Source organism: Sphaerodactylus townsendi, linkage group LG04 (genome assembly GCF_021028975.2).
Source record: "Sphaerodactylus townsendi isolate TG3544 linkage group LG04, MPM_Stown_v2.3, whole genome shotgun sequence".
Lineage (NCBI taxonomy): Eukaryota > Metazoa > Chordata > Lepidosauria > Squamata > Sphaerodactylidae > Sphaerodactylus > Sphaerodactylus townsendi.
Genome location: NC_059428.1, coordinates 35502643 through 35520841, shown reverse-complemented (window position 1 = coordinate 35520841; position 18199 = coordinate 35502643). Strand labels below are relative to the sequence as shown.

The 18199-nt window shown below is 44.0% G+C and overlaps 1 protein-coding gene across 4 annotated transcripts in view; it reads left to right on the top strand.

The window, feature by feature from the left end:
- The window catches only part of UPK1B (uroplakin 1B), a 35335-nt gene continuing 17136 nt past the window's right edge, over window positions 1–18199 (top strand). Inside the window, exon 1 of one of the 4 annotated variants that reach the window (XM_048495679.1) lies at window positions 1–81. Coding sequence is in view for 1 of the 4 variants with exons in the window: in XM_048495676.1 (XP_048351633.1) it covers window positions 74–81 (8 nt within the window). In the remaining 3 variants the exon portion in view is untranslated. Of the gene's footprint in view, window positions 82–5620; window positions 5785–18199 lie in introns of those variants that run through there. The other 3 variants (XM_048495676.1, XM_048495678.1, XM_048495677.1) reach the window with 3 other exon arrangements.

The window sequence follows — 18199 nt, the reverse complement described above, 5'->3', positions numbered from 1 at the left end:
GCAACCAACACTCCAAAACAACTGGAGTGCCTCTCTTTGTAGCCACAACCCCTAAAACCTTGCCGCTGATCAGATGACTAGGTGAGTTGTGTTTTTGAGATTGTTGATCTCCCATTCATTGTACTGTTGGCCTTTTGTTTAATAGCTTTCTGAAATCACACCCTTTGGCTCATGGTGCCTAGTCCTAGAAAGCAAGGGGTTCCCTATTTTGGAAAGAAGCTGAATGCAACCAGAGATACTGCATGACAGGATGGGAAATTCTGTGGTTTTAAACATAAGATTGGTCTAGTGGCCACCCATGACCAGACTCATGGGCAATCTGCTTTCTTAAAAAGGCACTTTGAAGAGGGAGGGTTGCTAGGTGTCCTCTGGCCACCAGTGGAGAATGTGGGGGTAGAATTGCCAGATCCAGGTTGGGAAACTCTTAAGAGATTTGAAGCCTTTGGAGGACAGAGACAAAAGCTGAGTTCAATGCCACAGAGTTCACCCTCTAATGCATCCATTTTTCCCAGAGAGGACTGATCTCTGTAGCTTAGAGATGAGCTGTAATTCTGGGGGATCCCCAGAGCCCTCCTGGAGGCTGGCATCCCTGGTATAAGGGATGGTAGGCTGCCAACTCAGCTGTAGGGTTGCCAATTCCTGATAGGGAAATATTTTGAGATTGTGGGGGTAGACCCTGAGGACCACAGGTTTGGTGCAGGAAGAGCCCTCTGCAGGATCTTATGCCCCACAGCCCATCCTCCAAAGTACCTATTTTCTCCATGTGAACAAATCTCAGGCCCCTTCCGCACATGCAGAATAATGCACTTTCAGTCCACTTTCACAATTGTTTGAAAGTGGATTCTTTTATTCCACACAGTAAAATCCAGCTTCAAAGTGCACTGAAAGTACATTATTCTGTATGTGCGGAAGGGGCCTGAGTTGTAGTTGAAGGAGATCTCTATGCCCTACCTGGAGGTTGGCAAACCCATTCAGCTGATTTGCCAGCAAGTTCTATTGCTCCAGATCACTTCTGTTAGCAGGAGAAGGGCAAGAAGTACTTCTCAATGGACCAGGTCCAACAGCCTTCAGCTGCTGAACCCTAAAGTGGGGAATAGTTAACTGTGGCCCCTTCCGCACACGCAAAATAATGCATTTTCAAACCACTTTCACAACTGTTTGCAAGTGGATTTTGCCATTCCGCACAGCTTCAAAGAGCATTGAAAGCAGTTTGAAAGTGCATTATTCTGCATGTGCGGAATGAGCCTGTCTGTTTAGGGAAAAAAAACCTAATCCCCACCACAACCATTTTAAACAATTCCAACTGTGGGTATTTTGAGCTTTGCTTTCCTGCTGATATTCCAGCTCCACTAGTAGGATTAATTTCTCTGTTCCTGTAGTATTTCTGTGACAGTATTTTTTTTGTGTTAGCACTTTTTAAAGGAGGGGGTGCTATCATGACAGTTATTTTTTTTTACCCCTTCTCTGAAATATATTTTCCTGCCTCATCCAAAAGGCAAAAAATGGCCCAAGAAGAAAAGGATTAAAAAGGCCTCTACACTGTGTCAATTTGCCCCTCAGCAGTACTGCCATAGAGACTGCATTTCATTTTATTTTTAAAGTCACACAACAGCATGTGGTAGCCTTGGTTTAGCTCTGGGGGCAAAGGCACATTTTGTGGATGTGCCTTATGTTTTTACCCACTGTCTTTGGCAGAATATCTTGAATGTTTACCTAATTTCCATTTCTCTACAGTACTCTGTACACTACAGGAAATTCTGAATAGCATTTCTTGCTGCCCTCCTCCCTGTCTTTAGCAAGTTCATAGAAAGCATAGGTCCCAGACAGAAGGGCTTTCATCTAGCCAAGCTAGGTTTTCAGGTAGGGTTACCAGTTCTGGGTTGGGAAATATCTGGAGATTTTGGGGGCGGAGCCTGAAGAAGGTGGGGCTTGTGGAGGGGAGGGACCTCACTAAAGTGCATTGCCATGGAGTTGACCCTCCAGAGCAGCCATTTGCTCCAAGGGAACTGACCTGTCTTCTGGAGATCGATTGTAATATAAGGAGATCTTCAGGCCCCACCTGGAGGTTGGCAACTCTATTTGGGGGCATGTATTTTGAGAGGGAGATTGGACTCTCCAAAGTTTATACCCTGAGAATCTTGTTGGTCTCTAAGGAGCTATTGGACTCAAATCTAGCTGTTCTAGTATAGACCAACATGGCAACCATCTGAAACTATTCCTAGAAAGGAAAAATTCAATAACAAAGTTTTTCCCAATCTCTTTGAGATACTGCAATGGAATCACTACATATCAGACAGCTGTCAAGCGCTGCCAAACAGTACTGGTCATCTGATATTTGTGTGTTTCTTGGCATACGGTGATTTCATACATGGATATCATGTAGTGAAACAATGTTTAGACCTCGTGAATCATCTGAGTGTCCATCTGACAGTGTCCATGTATGCTGCAGGGGTTGGCAGATGTCAAATCCTGCTCCTGGGCCTAAGTATGGGGACAACAGTAAACAATGACACTTATCTTTATGATGCCATAGAAACCTTCACTCTGATTACTTGCAGAATTGAGACCTTGTTAAAAACACATGAGGAGATGAAGCTCGTTTTTCTTCTGATCATTTGGAGACACTAAAAGATGCACATGTTGGAAGTCATTTGGTCAGTTCACAGGACCATTTTTACATGTTGCATGCCACAGACAGTTGCTTTTCCTCAGCGGATTTGATTGAGCTGAAGCAATCTTTTCAATGCTTTCACATACATGCAGTCACAACTAATTACTGGAAAGTCACAATTCTGACACATATCATGGCATTTGCAAGATTCCTTCAACACCCAAAATCATAGACAAAAGTCTATTTTGTGGTATCACTTTTATCATACAGATATGGTCATTTGATTTGTCTCTCTAATGAAATCTGGTAAAATTACCCCACCTCCCTTTTCTTCCTTCTGTTACCAAAGAAAGGAAATCTGAAGGAGGGAGAATGTAAGTACAAGAAGCTTACATTGGTCCTTCCAATGGGTAAGCAAAGTGGTCTTAAATAGCAGATTGGGGTCACAATTAGAAGGAGATGAACCATCTGTTTTTTGACAATTATAGGTTGGAGCTAATGCAGGTGCTAAAATATTAGCAAGTCCCTCCCCAGCTCATGTTCCTCGTGGAAGGATAAAGTCACAGATAAAATATCCTTTCAAACCCTCTTCTGTGATTTTACTAAAAACAGTAGGATAATTTTTGAACACTCCTCACTGGGAGTCCTAGGAAAATGATGAGGAGTCATCTCTGAGTTTGCTGAATCTCCAGAGTGCAGGCAGTGACCTTTCTTTGCATTGGTACATGAGGAGGAGGTGGGAAAGAAATCTGCTGGTTTTCAAACTGGCAGACACAAGTGTTCCCGTGGCTGTTCCTCCACGTTGGGAAAGCCTGCACCAGATGAACTTCTGCCTGTCACACACCGGTTAAGAATAGTTGAAGCCTTCTAGAAATTTTTTTTAAAAAAAACCTTTACTTTTAAATCACTGGAAAAATTGCCTTTAAATGGAGTATGTCCAGATTCCAATACTGCTTGTGTTGCCTACTGGCAGCCTGGCTTCTCTCTAAGTCCGTAAGCGATCTGGAAATCACAAGACAATGTTTTTCAAGGCATGGAGGGGAGCTCTCCTGCCTGCCAGATCTGCTCACCAAGCTGCTGTTCAAGGCATGTTGCTGAAGGCAAAAAGTTAGCAATCCTAGATCCCTCCTAGATCCATAACAACTACTCAGAAGTCATATAACAGGTTGCACTAACAAAAGTATTAACTATCAATACAATACCAGTGGGGTAGCTGCAATGGGGACATCCAGGGGAAAATGCCCCGTGCAGATGCCATTGAGTCACTTCAGGCCAAGAGGCAGGCCTCGGCCCACCCCTCGAGCAGCAGCTGACCCGGCCGCAGCATGGAGCAGCCAAGCACCATGCAGGCAGGCCTCTCAGCCCATCAGCTGCTGCCCAAGGGGTGGACCAAGGTCTGCCCAGGTGGCGCATGGCTGCTCCACGCCACAGCCAGGTTGTCAGCCCAACCCTCGGGCAGCAGATGACCTTGCCGGGGCATGAGAGGATTGCCCAGGCAGCACCTGGTGCTGCCTGGGCAGTCCTCTCATGATGCAGCCATCGCCTCTGTCCAGCTGAGCAAGAGCCAGCCATGAGAGCTGGCCACGGCTGCTCGGCCAGCCAGAGGGAGTGGCTGTGGCACAGCCAGCTCTCCCCGAGTGATTCTCCCCAAGACCCTCCCCAAGTGACTCTCCCCGCCCCACCAGGTAAGTGGGGCAAGGGGTGTGTGGGGGCAGGGCGGGTGCTCATGGGGGTGTGTGGAAAATGCAGAGTCTGCCTCGGGCTCAGTTTTCTCCAGCTACACCTCTGTACAATACAGGTCATTTCCATGTTGTGACAGCAGAGACCAGTGCTTCTCAGCCTTGGTGTGCCTGCTTTGTTTGTTTTTTAGAATTTTGAGAATGGAGACTGGGTGTTACCACAAAATGGCTGTCATCAGGTACTTAAGCCAATCACAAAACATTGATATGTTTCAAGTTAAAAATTTTCCTATAATAGAGGCTATTTCTGAATTAGTGTTCTTTGGGGACACAAAGGTTATGCCTTTTTTTTTTCACCAGCAAGGTGAAAGAAGGATTGGACTGGTAGTGGCTATTTGCTTTGGGAAAGAAACAAGTGGGTGCCCCCATTAGTGTGTACCATGTTGGGAATCAATGATGTTTATATTTAGCAGTTAAATGTCAATATATTTGTAATTCCTAAGTCAGCAGTGGCAAACCTATGGCACGGGTGCCAGAGGTGGCACTCAGAGCCCTTTCTGTGGGCACACGTGCACAGAGTCCATCATGTGGGGGATCATCCCCCCCACACACACATACGTAGGGTAGCCTGGGCACGATCCTTTACCTGAGAGTAAGCACGGTTGCTGGCAATGGGGCTTGCTTCTGAGAAAACCCTCCTAGGGTTGTGATTCACCCATTCGAAGCGTTGCATGGTTGCTTCACCAAGCTTACTCCCTAGTAACGTGCGCCTCAGAGCCAATTGGTTTTCTAAACTAAAACCTCAGTATTCAGGTTAAATTGCCATGTTAGCACTTTGCGATAAATAAGTGGATTTTGGGTTGCAATTTGGGCACTCGGTCTCGAAAAGGTTCCCCATCACTGTCCTAACTGGTACAGAGCTTATTACACACACTGAAGATCTTGGGCTCAAATACTGGAATCCCTCGTTAAAAGAGTCTGAAGTTTATAGGAAAGACCCTTGAAAAGCTGCGCCCAGTTAGTCTATACTGGGCAAGGATAAAATTTCCTTCTCTTCTACAGGGAGAAGGATAAAATTTCCTTTTCTTCTCCAGGGAGTACTGTTTTCCTTGAATATGCTTGGTAGTCATTACAATCCTTAAGATTTATGTGATCTATAGAACTTTTTCTTTAATTTGCCTATTCAAAGATCCTATATACATGAGTCACCCATCCACATTTGACAGAACTGCAACAACAGAGTTTAGTGAATGGCTTTGCATAGAACAACATTCCAATATAATCAGAGAATCTTACAACCAGAGACACCCACTGGTCCCATCACAACTGAAGAACAGGTCTGACCAGATGCGAAGCTTTCTCATGTGATAGGCCCCCTACCAATCATGCACCACTGTTCTTAGATGCCTGGGGCTCTTTTAAAGAGCGATTGAGGGGAATTTGTTGAGCACTGCAGGTGTGTTTGGGTCAGCAGAAGAGCAAAGAAGGCAGAAGGTAAGTTTCCTGGGTCACTGTATTGTGACTTTGTTTCTAATTTTTGTTCACTTTAAAAAACAGCTGTAAGGTAAGGCACTAGCACTAGCAACTGGTGCATAAGGCACTAGCAACTGGTGCATATGAAGTTTCCCTGCAACCCCCCCCCCCCCCCCCCGGTTCTTTCTTCATGCTTCTTTCTTTTCTTGGTTGCAATCCTGTACTCAGCTAAGCCGCTTCTATCTCAGGGAATTCAACACGACTTCAAATAGCATAGCTGTGTGTAGGATTATACTCTCTGCCTTTATTGTTTCTTGCAAGAGATGTTGCTTAGTGATAATACTAAGTTAAAACACTTGGGAGATGTGTTGTGAGACAATGAGAGCTCTCGTTCCCCCTCATCTCTTTTATGAACAAGCACAAACAGAAAGAGACTTTCCTTGCTTGGTAAAGCTGACAGAAAAGTGATTATACGCACCCCTCCTCCGTTCCTCCCTGGTTAACTGCTTGTAATGTCGAAAGAACTGTTTCAATTTTTCTCTTTGCAGCGACATTTTTTGAAAGGGGTAGGACTGATTTTTGAACAATATTCTGTTGACAAGCCCAGAACTATCTATCTCTCCCCCCTCACACACACCTTTTACTCATTCTGTAAGTCAGTGGTATATTTTAGGTCCAAGTAGAAACAAAGAGTAGTTTACTTCTGAAACCCATCTGTACTAAATAGGTGACTGAAAATCGATTTGTCTAATGAAGGCAGCCTGTGTGGTCTGAACTTACATGAACTGATGTGGAAACAAGTCCCTCAACATTTAATAGAGCTTACTTGCTGGGTAGAGAGCCAGCTTGGTGTAATGGTTAACAGCAGCAGACTCTAATCTGGTGAACCAGGTTTGTTTCCCCACTCTTCCACATGAAGTCTGCTAGCTGATCTTGGGCTAGTCGTCACAGTGTTCTCAGAACTCTCTCAGCCCCATCTCCCTCACAAGGTATCTGTTGTGGGAAGTGGAAGGGAAGGAGTTTGTAAGCCACTCAGAGTCTCCTACAGTTGAGAAAAGCAGGGTATAAATCCAAACTCTTCTTCTAGTATGCATGAGAAGCTTACACCGGAGCAACAAATGCATTGGGGCTGTGTAATGGAGTGTCATCTGGGAGATTCTACTCTGCCAAAAAAGCTTTCTGGGTGACCCTGGACCAATTATGTTTTCTCAGCCTCATCTACTTCACAAATTTTTTGTTTGGATAAAGAAGAGAAAGGGGGAATTATATTGTAAGCTGCTTTAAGACCTCTGTTGGGTAGAAAAGCTGGGTAGAAAAATTTAAACACATAAACATTTCAGGCTTAATATACAATAGCATATTGCCCCAGAAAATATACTCCCCATCCCAGATAGATGGTTGCTGTTTTCTAAAATATTTGAGCGTTTCTATGTCCATTACCAACTCTTCCTACAAAGTGACAGCTGTTGTTTTATTTATATAATAATGTACTGTGTGTGAATTGCTCCTCTATCCATAGAACGCAGCTAAGAACCTTTCAAAGCTGTTAAAAACATTCAGCACCACACAGGACTCTGAGCTCCCGCAAGCTCAAACTTCGTATGTGTGTGCACGCGTGTGCCTGCTTAAAATGGAGAGTCTTCAGAATTTGTGGGTGGTGAAGAACAGCCTCAGATGCTGGCTTCACTGTAACTTGTGGGCTCAAAAATAAGAGAAAAAATCAGCAGCAACTGTAGTGAATAATGACCACCTGTCATTAAGTTTCCCACTGGAGCAGTAGAATAGTTTCACAACAACAAAACTGTCATAGCTGCTGAAAGAGAAGGTCACAGCATGTATTAGGTGGCTGACCCTGTTAATACTGTTATAAATTCATCCTTGTCTGTCTGTATGAGTGACGTTCTTGCTAGTTAAAGTGCATCTAGCAAATCACAATTGCTTATAGAGACAGAGAGATCTGTTGTAACAAAGAAGCATGGAGAATAATTTGAGATGCTAAATATATTTCGGAGCAAGTGTGCGATTATTTATTTAATCATATTTCTAACCCACCTTCTCCCCGCCAAAGCAGAGCGAACAGAGTGAATTTGATGCTGTCACATTTTCCCAATTTTATAATGTAAGCAACAGTACACAAGAGGCTCACATCTCATGGATTTGTTGTCAACCAATGTGAAATAGTTAAAAAGCTATATGGAATTCACTGGGACAATATAGGTGTGGTTGAAAGGAAATGAAATGGACTCAGGGCATGTTACTGCATGGCCATTTAATGTCTCAGGGCATGTTTACTGCATGGCCATTTAATGTCAGCAGACTGTTTCATCTTGTCAGCGCTAAGAAGCTTTGGATTTGCTTTGACTGTAGTTGGATGGTTCTCAATGGGCTGCTTGAAGTCTCAGCAACTTGCCCTGAGAGCAGAGGATGAATAGCTCGTTGAATCCAAGGAGGGTGGTTACGGGCACTCCTGACACCCTTAGTGTGAAAACTTAGGCTTGGCAATTTTCAATAAGCTAATGCTGGCAAAAATCAAAAGCTCTCTTTCCGGTGGAAAGCAGTGCTTGTCGCCGCCCCTAATATGCAAACTGGGCTGCCACCCATGTAAAGCAGCTGTGCCTACCTACTGCATTGTGCAGGTAGCAACTTGGTATAAATGAGACACTGTGCAGGTGCAAAGCTCCACAGGCAAGGACCTTTTTTCTTAGCCAGCATCAGGTTTGAATCAGACTTTTATGCACTTGTGGTCTGCCTCGCATTAAGCGCATATTCAGGTTGGATTCTCATTTTGGCCACTTAGAAAGTCATTGTGCTCTCGGATCAGGAGTGCCATGGTTCCTGAAACACGGCAAAGTGCAATTTTTCCTTTTCTTTGCAGGAAAGGCAAAAGGAATTAGGATGTGCTATATGTTTTCCAGTTTTCCAGCTCCTCCCTGCCTTTACCAACACAATAGCTCTTTCAACCAGGATCAGAAGGGCTAAATATCCCACTGCATGTCTTATCAATAATGTAGTAGATCTGTGAAATTGATGTGACCTCTTGCATCATTGATAGACTCAAGTTGGCACCATTTTTTTAAAAAAACAGCAGGATACCTCCCCAAAGGGAGGTTGCACAGAAACAAAAGAAGTGGCGGAAGGCAAAAGTGGCAGATTGGATTGGTGCTGCTGGGGACGCTTTGCAACAGGCGACTTCTCTTTTCTTGGAAGTTTACAGTCTCAACAGAGGAAGTTAAAGAGTAAAGCAGTAAAAAAAGACAGGTGTGAAAACTGAAGGTATTTGTATTAAAAGTGATATTCCATCTGTTTTTGAACAAGTTAGGCTTCATATCTGTTGCATCCTGTTGTCCTGCCCTTTCTTGACTTGTTTTGATACAATTGCTAAACCATCTGATTCCCACACCAATAGAAAGACTGACTCTTTTTCATAACTCACTTCTGGCTCAAAGCAAACATAAGCAAGAATGGAAACAACCTAACAGTCTGGTCGCATGAGCCACTGTAGTCTTCCCAGCAGCACAAAGAAGACGAGATTAATGATCATAGCTTAATATAAAAGACAAGCCAGTCCTGTGCAGTGGAAAGGTAGCACTGAGGCTCTTTCCATCTGGGTCAATATACGGGGATGAAGGGCGGGATAAAACACATGTTGGGTGGGAATTTCGCATGGTTCCCGCCCCTTACATGGGTCTAACTCGCCACTCACCTGTGCTATTGGCCCCAGGGTGGATTTTTTGAGAATCACATTTTCAGCTATTCTTTTATTTTAACGCAACTCACAGCCTCGGCTGAGCAAACGTCCATGGCTGTGAGGTGTGTTCGGGGGCTGCGATCAAACTAGAGAATCGCAGCCCCTGGCTCCCACCTGCACAGCCATGTAGGGGAAAGGGCCATAACATGGCCCTGGGGGTGGTTCTGCCCCCCTTCAAAGTTGTGCTACGCAGGGAGGCAGGGACCCAAAACGGCATGTGCCTCAGTGTGAAGGCACACACCCCATTCGCATGACTGGCTGTCCACGGGACAGCCAACTATGTGAATGGCCCAGGGCAAGGACAGGTTCATGTAACCTGCCTCTCACCCAGGTTTATTAGCCCATGCGGAAAGGGTCTGAGTAATTATATTGCAATTTTAACGCTGATGAGAATGCTGGGAACATGAGAGGCGTGTTTGTTGTGTGGCTCATCACCCATCAAAACACAGTAGCTGGCTGACCTGTTCTCCTGCCAATCACAATCTTTACTCATACCCTTTCATCCAGGGAGTTTGGTAACCAAAGCAAGTAGTTCAGTGCTGGTCCTGCTGTACTTGCTAGGATCTTCTATTGGTATCCCTATGGTTAAAACTGATTCCTTCAGACTGTGATATGCAGGTATAGATGAAAGTAAAGTTGAAATATATGATTGCTTCAACTTAATGAAACTATAGCTTCACCAGCCAAGGTAAAATATAAAGTTACTAAAGGATGTGGCTTAATTGTATTATGGAAGTTTAGCTTCTTTAATCAGTGCTAACCAGTCCCTATGTGGTACCCTAATATCAACTTTGGCACTTTGAGTTGACTTATGGAGAACCAGCAGACTTAGATCAGTTTGCTTTTCCCCCGTGTGTTTTTGGGGGCAGTGTCTGTTTTGTACAGTGCTGAGATCTATGGAATGGGAATCTACTTCATTGGGTTCTAGGTAGGTTTTGGCAGACAGCTTATAGCATTTGGTCAAATGTGGTTTTTATGGGCACCATTCCACCCACCTAATGTTTTTAGAAAGTGGGTGTGGCCAAGGGGGCTGTTGTGTAGCAGGGCTTCTGATTGGTTCGGCAAATTAAGATTACATTTTTTTCAATGGTAGCTGCCATCACAATGTTTTTTTTGTATTATCTCACTTCACTATCCCACTGTATTTTAATTGATAGAAGAATGGAAATTACCCAGTTCTTAGCAGAGTAAAAACACAACAGAGTTTTGAAAGGAATCCTTTATTAGGATTCATAAGAAGTTAAGCTATAAAATATATACAACAAAAAGAGGAAGACAAAAAATAATCGTGTGCAAAAATGTACAAGTAAGCAAACAAGCTTACATAGCAACAAACAGCAAAACAGCATCAACAGCACAGCATATGAAGAAACGAGCAGCAGAAGAAGAAGGTGGTAAAGGGGTAAAAAAGGGAGGAGTAAGAAGCATACGAAACTACATCATTATATATAAAAAAAGGGTGACCCCCAATTAACCTATTAACAGTTCACCTGCCCTGCATTAACAGAAACAATTAAGTAAAAGCAGCTATCTTACTCCTGCAAGGACTTACTGAAAGAATCACTAGGAATGCCAAATATTCTAACATTAATTACATCTCTTCTCCCTTGCGCTTAGGAATTTTCTTTGTGTGGCTCCACCTCCTAAAGCAGCCATTTTATAGTTGTACCTCTCACCCTGTGTCAGAATTTCAAAGGTGCCCATGGGCTCCGAATGGTTGGAGACCCAGATCGAAAGAGCATTGGTCTGATGAGGCTTGTGCACAACCATAAGGCGCCCATTTGGGGAAGAAAACAGTGTCCTTTCCATGTGCTTTTAAAAATATTTAAACTTAACCGATATGCTGTGTCCCAGGCTCTCGTGAGCTCTGCTTTATGATCAGTTATTATACCACAATTCTTAATTCTCTGTGACTGTCTACAGCAGGGATGTCCAAGTCCATTCCTCCAGATGTTCAGAGACTACGATTCCTATCAGCCCCTGCCAGCATAGTCAGTTGCCATGCTGGACAATGATTTCCATCAGCCCCTGCTAGCGTGGCAAATTGGCTATGCTGGCAGGGGCTGATAGGAATCGTAGTCTCTGAACATCTGGAGGGCCAGACTTGGACACCCCTGGTATACAGCAAGAAATGGAACTTTATAGACTAGACTAGAGAGATCTGGGGATGGGTAATATATTCTTTTACATTCTATCTTGATATCTTACCAATAACCTAGAGCAGGGGTAGGGAACCTGCGGCTCTCCAGATGTTCAGGAACTACAATTCCCATCAGCCCCTACCAGCACCATGCTGGTAGGGGCTGATAAGTACGCCAGTTCTAATTTATCTGAAGCTTACTGACTAGAGTCATTACTTTGTATGGTATTCTGTTTTGTGCTTGGCAAACAACCAAGCAATGCTGGAATCAGGCACATCTTGTGCTGGGGACAACAGCATGTCTGAGCAAACTTCCATTGTGATTCTAGGGTAAATGAAAAACAAAGCCTGTCTAACCTGTAAATGAACAGGTCTGAGTAGGGATGTTTTAGTTCCTGTGACTTCAAGGACAATGCCCACAGGTCCCCAAAGGTCTGAGGCCAAGGAAGCTGAACAGACTATATTTCTTTCAGAGAATGCATGCTACAAGGAAGGGAGAAAGCAAAGAGAAATATATGAGATTCCCCCATGAGCACCTTTACTCTCAGGACTCACATGCATTGTGTACATGGAAGAATGGTGCTCAAGTCTCCCAGTGTATTACATAAGCCCCTTCCGCACATGCAGAATAATGCACTTTCAATCCACTTTTACAATTGTTTGCAAGTGGATTTGGCTATTACTCACAATAAAATCCAACTGCAAAGTGCATTGGAAGTGGATTGAAAGTGCATTATTCTGCATGTGCAGAAGGGGCCATAGTGTTAAAACCAGCCACAGGGGAAGAGCACAAGAGAGTGGGTTTAACCCTTGCCTCTTCTATTAGTTATTTAATCTCCCCGGTAACAATTCAACTAATAAGGAAAAACGAATGTCTCCCCCCACACAAAGAAACTGGCATATTAGAAAATACCTCCCTCCAAAAACTCTTAGGCCGTTTTCATACCGCGGCCTCATGGCATGCAGCTGCCAAGAGTGCGGTGGAAGCGCAAGCCGTTAAATACAGCATCGGCGGCAGGGAGGCGGAAGGTGCCCGACAGGCAGGCAGGCTCGCGGGAACGCCTCTGCCTCCGCCCCACTCGATTTGTCCTCCTGCGTGGTAAGCCTGCGGCGTCGCCAGCCCATGCAGCTGCCCTCCGACCCCTGGAGGCCGGGAGGACAGTGTGGCGGGAATACAGCGCCATGGCATTAAATGCAGTGGTGGCGAAACGAACTGGCGTCTTCCGGCTGATTCGCACGGCATCGCGGGGAAAGACTCCCTCCCAACAACAACCCTTTGGGGTTGTTGTTTAGAAGCCCGGCCTTGCGCCCACAGGAAAGGAAAAAAAGTCAGGTAAGCTGCTGCTGCATTGCAGCAGCGGCTATCTTGGCTGCCAGCGGCCTGAAATTGCTTTTTTGGCGCCCCCAGGCCGTCATAAATGGGCCGTGCGGAAACGGCCTTTGGGATGCGAGTGAAGGCTATGACGCCTCTCCAGAGCTCACCTCTCCCCTGTTCTCCTATGTTATTGCCCCAATCTGATTTCTCCCTATTTCTTAGCAAGTTCTAATTGTAGCTCTCTTACATAATGTGAATTTCATTGTAATAATTTTTGTGACTAACAGTAACCCTGTGTTCATATTCCTGGGAGCCAGCCCCACCCCCCGGAAAATCTCTGTATTATTGCCCCATCCAAACATCTTATATCAAAAAAGCCATGATTTTTAAATGTTTGTTGTAGTTGCTTTTGTTATTTCAGTCTCCACGCTCTATTGGTTTCACTATCACAAGGCAGGTAGTGTTTTTTTAAGAAAATAAGGATGCAAAAGAGCACATTATTCCTTGGGAGTGGGGAGAGAGGCTCCGGGTGGTAGCTAGAGATCTCTCGCTATTACAGCTAATCTCCAGGTGACAGATCAGTTCACCTGGAGAAAATGGCTTCGTTGGAATCTCGATTTTATGGCATTATACCCCATTGAAGTCCCACCTCTCCCCAAATCCGCCCTTCTCAGCTCCATCCCCCAAATTATCCCAGTACTTCCCAACCCAGAGTTGACAACTCTTATCTTGGCCCTTTGGATTACCCACAAGTTGTAATCACTAAGGTTACACACATATCCTGAAGGATATGGGTTGGGACTTTGCCTTCCTTTCTCATCCCATAACCTGCCCTGCGGTGCTAAATTCTCTGTTGAAGTTTTCCTCTGCTTGCCTCCTGCTATCCTAAACATATGCCCTGTTCAAGCAATCCACCTCAAAGTCCTGCTGCTATTTCATGCCCAGATGTCTTTCCCTCCTTGTGCCACCAAATGTCCTTGCTTTGTCAATCTGTTTTTTTCTTATGCTATTGTTCTTCAAACTAAGTGGCTGAAGTGCTATCTATCCTAGCGTTTTGAATCTTTTTTTATCCATTCTCCCATAAAACATGAATGTAATTTCATTGCCTCAAAGGGGACAGTTGGTCTATCTGTCTGAAATGTTGCTATGTGGATGTCTTTGACAAGTATTACAATCTCCCAGAATCTTATCTAATTTGGACAGGAAACCAAGGAGGTACAAACCTGAGAAAGAGGGCAATGTCAAAATTATCAGGTTAGAGGGGAGTAGTAAGCAAGAGAAGAGCCCAATGGCAATCTGAGTACCATGGATGTACAAACCTGAGAAAGAGGGCGGGCCCATTGGTACCACCTCCTTCAGTGGAAGCCTGAGACAGGGCTGAGATGGAGGCCTGATTCAGGGCTCTTTCAGTGGTGGCCCTGAGATTGTGGGATGATCTTCTCCCTGAGGGGCATTAAGCATTTTCTCTATATGCATTTAGAAAATTGGTAAAGATTTTCCCTGGCCTTTAGCAGAAAAGATGGTTTGCCCCTTTGGTAATTTCATGAATTTTTAACAGGTTTTTATGAATTCTAATAGGCGTTTATGAATTTTAATCAGCTTTTATTGTCACAGTTTATTTATTTATTCATTACATTTTTAGACTTCCCATCCCCCATAAGGCTCATTATAATTGTGGGGGGTGATTTTTATGTCTTATGTTGTAATCGCCCAAAGACCTTTGGGTATAGGGTGGGGTAGAAATGTATATAAACAAATAAACCCATATAAAACCAGTCCCTTTCAAAATTACCAACCAAAAATTAAAGAAATGAAACTAACTCCCATGCACAGGTCTAATGCCTACTGCCAAAGGCTTATTGCTTTCTAAAGATAAAGATAGTCAGTCCCCTATGCAAGCACTGATCCATGGGGTGGTGACACATCACAATATTTACTAAGCAGGCTATGTTTATGGGGTGGCTTGCCATTGCCTTCCCCAATCATCTACATTTAACCCCTTGCAAGCTGGGTATTCATTTTACCAACCTCAGAAGGATGGAAGGCTGAGTCAACCTTGATCTGGCTACCTGAAACCAACTTCCGCCGGGATCAAACTCAGGTTGCCATTGGGCTCGTCTCTTGCTTACTACTCCCCTCTAATCAGACAATTTTGGCATTGCCCATTATCCTTTAGACATGCTCTGTGCAGCTTATGATTCATGTCACGTTGGCCCTATTAGCATTCAAGCTGATGTTCACAAAAAAAACTAGTCTTGTAAAATAAATGGATGCATTCTGTATCTAAGATAACATATGGGGTGTAAATCAACAGATGTGGATTTTTCCAGCACAGAAATGCACTGACAGGAAAATTTCAACTTGCTAACAGTTAAGTGTTCAGGGGTAAAGCGTGTGGCAAATTTGGAGTGATGTTGGCATGACATGATGCTAGTTGCATCTCTCCTGTTTACAGAGAGAAATGATGGGCACATTGTACCTTAAGGTACTATAGAGATTGTGTAGTGATTAAGAGCAATGGACTCTAATCTGGGGAACCAGGTTTAATTCCCCACTCCTCTACATGAATCCTGCTGGGTGACCTTGGGCCAGGCACAGCCTTTGCAGAACTCTCTCAGTGCACATGGAGGTAGGCAATGGTTAACCACCTCTGAACATCTCTTGCCTTGAAAACATTATGGGGTTAAAATAAAGCAGCTGTGATTTGATGGCAAAATCACACATCCTACTCAGGCTGAGGGAAGTACTCCTAACCTAAGGAGACTTCCTCCAGCTTAAGCCTGGAGGAAGGTATAATAGAATGATAGAATGCAGATCACCACAGCTTCTCTTGTTCTAACAGAAACTGTAATATTGCCAGTATGTGTATGTGAGAGCTGTGGGTAGAAGGAGTGTGAATTCCACGCAAAATGCCTAGGTGTGTAATGCAGGGTAGAAAGCCAAAGCCCTTTGAGAAATGTGACTTGGAATGTTACTCTCCAGGTCTTCCATGTTCTAGATGGAACTGGCTCTCCACACTGTCTTCTCAGATATGTTCTGCCAGGGCTTCTGCAGCATAGTTCTGGTTTTTAACATGGGTGGGGTTCTTCAGCTAGAAAGGTTGAATCAGTTTATCTGTGGACTTCCTGCTGTGATATAGAAGGAATCATCAATTGTTTAGTGTGTCCAATACCCCTGACCAAGGGGAGGTTAAAAAACAATGATATTGTCACATACTACAGTCCTAGACCCTTGAGGCTGGTAGTATGTATATGAGAGGGGGGCTATTGTGATTGAAAGGCTGCAGATGCCCTTTGATTTGAAACAGGGCTGTAGACTTTCTAAAAGCTGGGACTCAGTAATTTGTGATATTGTTGGCTGTTTTTACTCCTAACGTTTTGCTTGCATCTATGGCTGGCATCTTCAGAGGTATTTCATCAAAAGATGTGTTTTTGTGTCTGAAGATGCCAGCCATCGATGTGGGCGAGATGTTTGGAGCACAAGCTACCAGACAGCTGCCACATAGTCTGAAAAGCCTACAACAGCCTGTTGATTCTGGTCATAAAAGCCTTTGACAATATACTGTCATGCTGTCTTCACATCCTATTTCTATAGTTTTATTTAAGTTTATTTTTATTTTGCCTCATACCAGAAGATCTCCAAGAGGTATGCAGGTAAAATGTGAAATTTACAACCAGAAAGCAGAGCAGCGCTAAGGTTTTCCCAACGCAATATAAAAACTTCAACAGCTGATAGAAATAATCTACCAGTAAGTGGGCTGTTGAAACATCAAAAACTTTAACTTCTATGATGAGGACCCATGCAGAAAACAAATATATCCCTAAGCACGAGCAAGAATCTTCGTATCATAAACTTAACTGAAGGGAGCTTCCCGTGTTTTATTTATTGGCATGTAAAACATTTATATCCTACTTTCATTCATGAGAGGATCAAAAAGACTTTAAAGACTAAGTATCGAAGTACCACTTGACCAACAAAGTTAAAGCAGTTGGTTTCATAAGCCAAACGCTTATATCCTAAATTTCAAAAGAGCCAACCCATTGATCTAGTAAAAGTGACATATTTATCTATTATTTTAATTTTATTCATTTGTACCCCACTTTTCCTCCCAATGGGGACCCAAAGTGATTTACATAATTTTCCTTTCCTCCATTTCACCCTCACTGCAACACTGTCAGGTAGGTTAGGCTAAGAGTGATTGGCCCAAGGTCAGCCAGTGAACTTCCGTGGCCTCCCAGATACCAGTCTGCCACTTTTAATCACTATAGCATGCTAGCTCTTGGGCTTAGACTGGATTAAATCGGCATGAAAGTGCAGTGTACATAAGCTACTTTTAGACGTGCTCAATTGGTCAAGTGTGCTTTTATAATACGAATTCTGCTAAATAGTTCAAAATGACATTCGTTGTTATTTCCATGGCCTTTTGCACATGTTTAGTCTCTTTAGGTCAAGTGTACATTACCTTAGGATCAGATTATCAATTGTGCACATGTTTCCACCTCTTCAGAACTGACTGCACTTCAGATCAGAGAAGCCCCCCAGTTTCAAGCAGCAGGCAAAGTATGATTTTTTTTTCCTGCCTGAGCAAGGAAAGCAGAGCAGAACAGTATGAGTTTTGCTTCCTCTCCACTTTCCCCTGCCCATGCAGGAGTAGTTCTGCTGGCATTGTTATCTTTTCTATTTTATTTAAGTACTTTTAATCCCAGGAGTGACAGATTGAAGATATGTCCTGTTTCTTAAAAAAAATCATAAATAGGTGGCAAACCCGAAAGCATTCCTTTCATGGGGCAGGCAAAATGGTGGTGAGGCACACAGGAAACAGCAGATTGTAATTGATTGACCAACTGAACCTAAAGGGTGCTCACCAGAGGCGTAGCTACAAGCAGGGAGGGGTGCGCGACGCACCAGGCACGTGCCCCTGTGGAGGTGTGGCGAGGGTGTTCCAGGGTGGAATGGGGTGGATGTTGGTGTGGCAGGGGCGGAGGATGCACTAGTGGACTGGGCTCTTTCCCCCCTCGCTCCGTCCCTGGTGCTCACCAATGGCTCGTCTTCATCCAGGAGAGAAGTGATTAGTGGGGTGCCACAGGGTTCTGTCCTGGGCCCAGTGCTATTTAATATTTCTAGCAATGACTTGGATGATGGAATAGAGAACATGCTAATCTCATCTGCAAATGAGACCAAATTAGGATGGTAGCAAATACCCCAGAGGTCAGGTTCAGAACTCAAAATGACC